Raw genomic sequence first — 4,567 nt, 5'->3', positions numbered from 1 at the left:
TCACATACCTATTAAGAGCGGGTTTATAAAAATATTGGCGCAAATGTCTTTAGCAGTTATTCTAAAAAAACAAGATGGCGTCATTTTGAACAAAAAAAATAAAATAAAAAAGAAGTCCGGCAAAACAGCAAAATCTGGTCCACTCCTATTTTTGCACTTTATTTCGCATAATGGTAGGATAAAAATTAATAAATTACGGCATGATAAATAGAATAACAGGTTACTGTCTTTTGAGAAAGGGATTTCTCAGACTCGGCTAGATATGGTCGGAAGGAGCTCGGCAAGCCTCGCTCCTTCCAGGACCATATCTAGCCTCGTCTGAGAAACCCTTTCTCAAAAGACAGTAACCTGTTATTCTCTATATCATAACATCCGTAGAAAATGCAGAACAACTTACCGCCGGATTCAAGACCGGGGTCGGAACAGTATCCAGTTCCTGGTACACAAGCAATGTTTGTGGTTAAAGAACTCGGTGTTGCAGACGTTGTCTGACTGGAAGCAGATGACGTCACTATAACCTGGCTGCTTGTCGGAGATATAGCGCTTGGAGTACTTGATCCAGAGGAAGTTGTCTGACCAGTGGCTGATGAAGTCATTATCACCTGGCTTCTTGTCGGAGATATACCACTAGAGGTACTTGATCCAGAGGAAGTCGTCTGACCAATAATAGATGTAGTCATTATCACCTGGCTTCTTGTCGGAGATATAGTGCTTGGAGTACTTGATCCAGAGGAAATCGTCTGACCTGTGGCTGATGAAGTCATTATTATCTGGCTGCTTGAAGGAGATATACCACTAAAGGTACTTGATCCAGTGGAAATCATCTGGCCAGTGGCTGATGAAGTCATTATCACCTGGCTGCTTGTAGGAGATATACCCTTTGAGGTACTTGATCCAGAGGAAGTCGTCGGACCAGTAACAGATGAAGACATTATCACCTGGCTTCTTGTCGGAGATATACCACTAGAGGTTTTTGATCCAGAGGACGTCATCTGACCAGTGGCTGGTGAAGTCATTATCACCTGGTTGCTTGTAGGAGACATACCCCTTGAGGTACTTGATGCAGAGGAACTCGTCTGACCAGTAACAGATGAAGTCATTATCACCTGGCTTCTTGTCAGAGATATACCACTAGAGGTACTTGATCCAGAGGAAGTCGTCTGACCAGTGGCTGACGAAGTCATTATCACCTGGCTTCTTGTAAGAGATATATCACTTGAGGTACTTGATCCAGAGGAAGTCATCTGACCAATTATAGATGTAGTCATTATCACCTGGCTGCTTGTCGGAGATAAAGCGCTTGGAGTACTTGATCCAGAGGAAATCGTCTGACCAGTAGCTGATGAAGTCATTATTATCTGGCTGCTTGTAGGAGATATACCACTAGAGGTACTTGATCCAGAGGAAGTCGTCTGACCAGTGGCTGATGAAGTCATTATCACCTGGCTGCTTGTAAGAGATATACCACTAGAGGTACTTGATCCAGAGGAAGTCGTCTGACCAGTAATAGATGGAGTCATTATCACCCGGCTGCTTGTAGGATATATACCCCTTGAGGTACTTGATGCAGAGGAACTCGTCTGACCAGTAACAGATGAAGTCATTATCACCTGGCTTCTTGTCGGAGATATACCACTAGAGGTACTTGATCCAGAGGAAGTCGTCTGACCAGTGGCTGACGAAGTCATTATCACCTGGCTACTTGTAAGAGATATACCACTAGAGGTACTTGATCCAGAGGAAGTCGTCTGACCAATAATAGATGTAGTCATTATCACCTGGCTGCTTGTCGGAGATAAAGCGCTTGGAGTACTTGATCCAGAGGAAATCGTCTGGCCAGTGGCTGATGATGTCATTATCACCTGGCTGCTTGAAGGAGATATACCACTAGAGATACTTGATCCAGAGGAAGTCGTCTGACCAATAACAGATGAAGTTATTATCACCTGGCTTTTTGTCGGAGATATACCACTAGAGGTACTTGATCCAGAGGAAGTCGTCTGACCAGTGGCTGATGAGGTCATTATCACCTGGCTGCTTGTAAGAAATATACCACTAGAGGTACTTGATCCAGAGTAAGTCGTCTGACCAATAATAGATGGAGTCATTATCACCTGGCTGCTTGTAGGAGATATACCCCTTGAGGTACTTGATGCAGAGGAACTCGTCTGACCAGTAACAGATGAAGTCATTATCACCTGGCTGTTTGTAGAACTAGATATACTTGATGCAGAGGAACTCGTCTGACCAGTGGCTGATGAAGTCATTATTACCTGGCTGCTTGTAGTAGATATTCCCCTTGAGGTACTTGGTCCAGTAGTTTGACTAGTAGAAGATGAAGTCATTATTACATGGCTGCTTGTAGAAGATATACCGCTTGAGGTACTTAATCCAGAGGAAGTCGTCTGACCAGTAATTGATGAAGTCATTATCGCATGGCTGATTGTAGGAGATATACCGCTTGAGGTACTTGATCCAGAGGAAGTCGTCTGACCAGTAGAAGTCATTACCCAGCTGTTTGTGGGAGATATACCTCTTGAAGTACTTGGTCCAGATGAAGTAGTTTGACCAGTAGAAGACAAAGTTATTTTAACATCGCTGCTTGTAGAAGATATACCGTTTGAGGTACTTGGTCCAGATGTAGTAGTTTGACCAGTAGAAGATGAAGTCATTGTCACATGACTGCTAGTTGGAGATAAGACATGTAAGATGCCTGATCCAGATGTAGTTTTTTGGTCAGTAGCAGATGAAGTCATTATCAAATTGTTGCTTGGATATATCACGTTTGCGGTTCTAGATGCAGATGAAATCGTTTGACTGTAAGCAGACGAGCCTTTTATCACGAAAGTGCTTGTCTGAGACATAACGTTTGAGGTACTTAATCTTAATGTGGAAGTTTGGCCCGTAGTTAATGAGGTAATGATCACATGGCTTCTTGTAGGAGATACGGTGTTTGAGGTACCTGGCAGAGGCCCAGTTGCAGTTGTTTGACCTGCAGGGGATGAGGTCATTATCATGTGGCTGCTTGGTGTAGATATGATGTTTATGGCTCTTGATCCAGATGTTGAAGTTTGACCGGTAACAAATGAACTCATTATCACCTTGCTGTTTGTATGATGTACGACATTTGAGATTCCTGACCTTGAAATAGAAGTTTGACTAGATGATAGATACCAACTTGTTGTGGTTGATATAATGTGAGTAGGCGTGTAACTGGAAGGAGCACAACTGTCAGTGATTGAACCAATTTCTGAATTTTCATTGTCAGCATAAAACTGCCCTCCGAAGCGGTCATCTAAACCATCAACGAGTGTTTCATAAAGCGCCCTGAAGAAATTAGTTCTGGTCGATCGATTCCATTGTATTTCTGTGAGTAGTAACTGTTCAACCTCGAAATGACTGCTGAGTCTCTAGAAAAGCCTGCAGGTCAAAACCCGGTTGTCTTAACATGGCGTCCAGCATTTCCACTGGGTCCGTCATCATTCGTGGAAGTTCAGACGAATGGAGTTGAAGATCGCTATTTTGCTGTTGTCATAAAATGTCGCATTAGTTAGGAATCGAGCGGTAGACATGAACCATCAAGCCAACCCGTATAGCTGAATAGAAACACTGAATATACTGAGCCACAAGCCCCATGTCGAAAGTGTTCATTCCAGGAACCATGTCATTTCCAAGTTGGTAGAAATACACAGAACCATGATATTGGCTGGACGATGGATACCAACTAGTTCGTGGTTGGTATAATGTGAGTAGACGTGTAACTGAAAGGAGCACAACTGTCAGTGATTGAACCAATTTCTGAATTTTCATTGTCAGCATAAAACTGCCCTCCGAAGCGGTCATCTAAACCATCACCGAGTGTTTCATAAAGCGCCCTGAAGAAAATTAGTTCTGGTCGATCGATTCCATTGTATTTCTGTGAGTAGTAACTGTTCACCCTCGAAATGACTGCTGAGTCTCTAGAAAAGCCTGCAGGGTCAAAACCAGTTGTCTTTAACATGGCGTCCAGCATTTCCACTGGGTCCGTCATCATTCGTGGAAGTTCAGACGAATGTAGTTGAAGATCGGCTATTTTGCTGTTGTCATAAAATGTCGCATTAGTTAGGAATCGGGCGGTAGACATGAAACCATCAAGCCAACCCGTATAGCTGAAATAGAAACACTGAATATACTGAGCCACAAGCCCATGTCGAAAGTGTTCATTCCAGGAACCATGTCATTTCCAAGTTGGTAGAAATACACAGAACCATGATATTGGCTGGACGATGGATACCAACTAGTCGTGGTTGGTATAATGTGAGTAGACGTGTAACTGAAAGGAGCACAACTGTCAGTGATTGAACCAATTTCTGAATTTTCATTGTCAGCATAAAACTGCCCTCCGAAGCGGTCATCTAAACCATCACCGAGTGTTTCATAAAGCGCCCTGAAGAAAATTAGTTCTGGTCGATCGATTCCATTGTATTTCTGTGAGTAGTAACTGTTCACCCTCGAAATGACTGCTGAGTCTCTAGAAAAGCCTGCAGGGTCAAAACCAGTTGTCTTTAACATGGCGTCCAGCATTTCC

The 4,567-nt window shown here is 43.2% G+C and overlaps 1 protein-coding gene across 1 annotated transcript; it reads right to left on the bottom strand.

Annotated features, from left to right (window-relative positions):
* LOC128559267 (serine-rich adhesin for platelets-like) lies at window positions 1-4,030 on the bottom strand. Its single transcript, XM_053550523.1, has 3 exons — window positions 3,778-4,030; window positions 398-3,367; window positions 1-8 (listed from the first exon to the last, which is right to left on the bottom strand). Exons 1-3 carry the CDS (start codon window positions 4,028-4,030, stop codon window positions 1-3), a joined length of 3,231 nt encoding a protein of 1,076 aa, XP_053406498.1.
* Window positions 4,031-4,567: the final 537 nt, after the last annotated feature.

The sequence above is a fragment of the Mercenaria mercenaria genome, chromosome 9 (genome assembly GCF_021730395.1).
Source record: "Mercenaria mercenaria strain notata chromosome 9, MADL_Memer_1, whole genome shotgun sequence".
Taxonomy (NCBI): domain Eukaryota; kingdom Metazoa; phylum Mollusca; class Bivalvia; order Venerida; family Veneridae; genus Mercenaria; species Mercenaria mercenaria.
The sequence above is the reverse complement of the archived record's forward strand: the minus strand, read 5'-3'. Positions and strand labels throughout refer to the sequence as shown.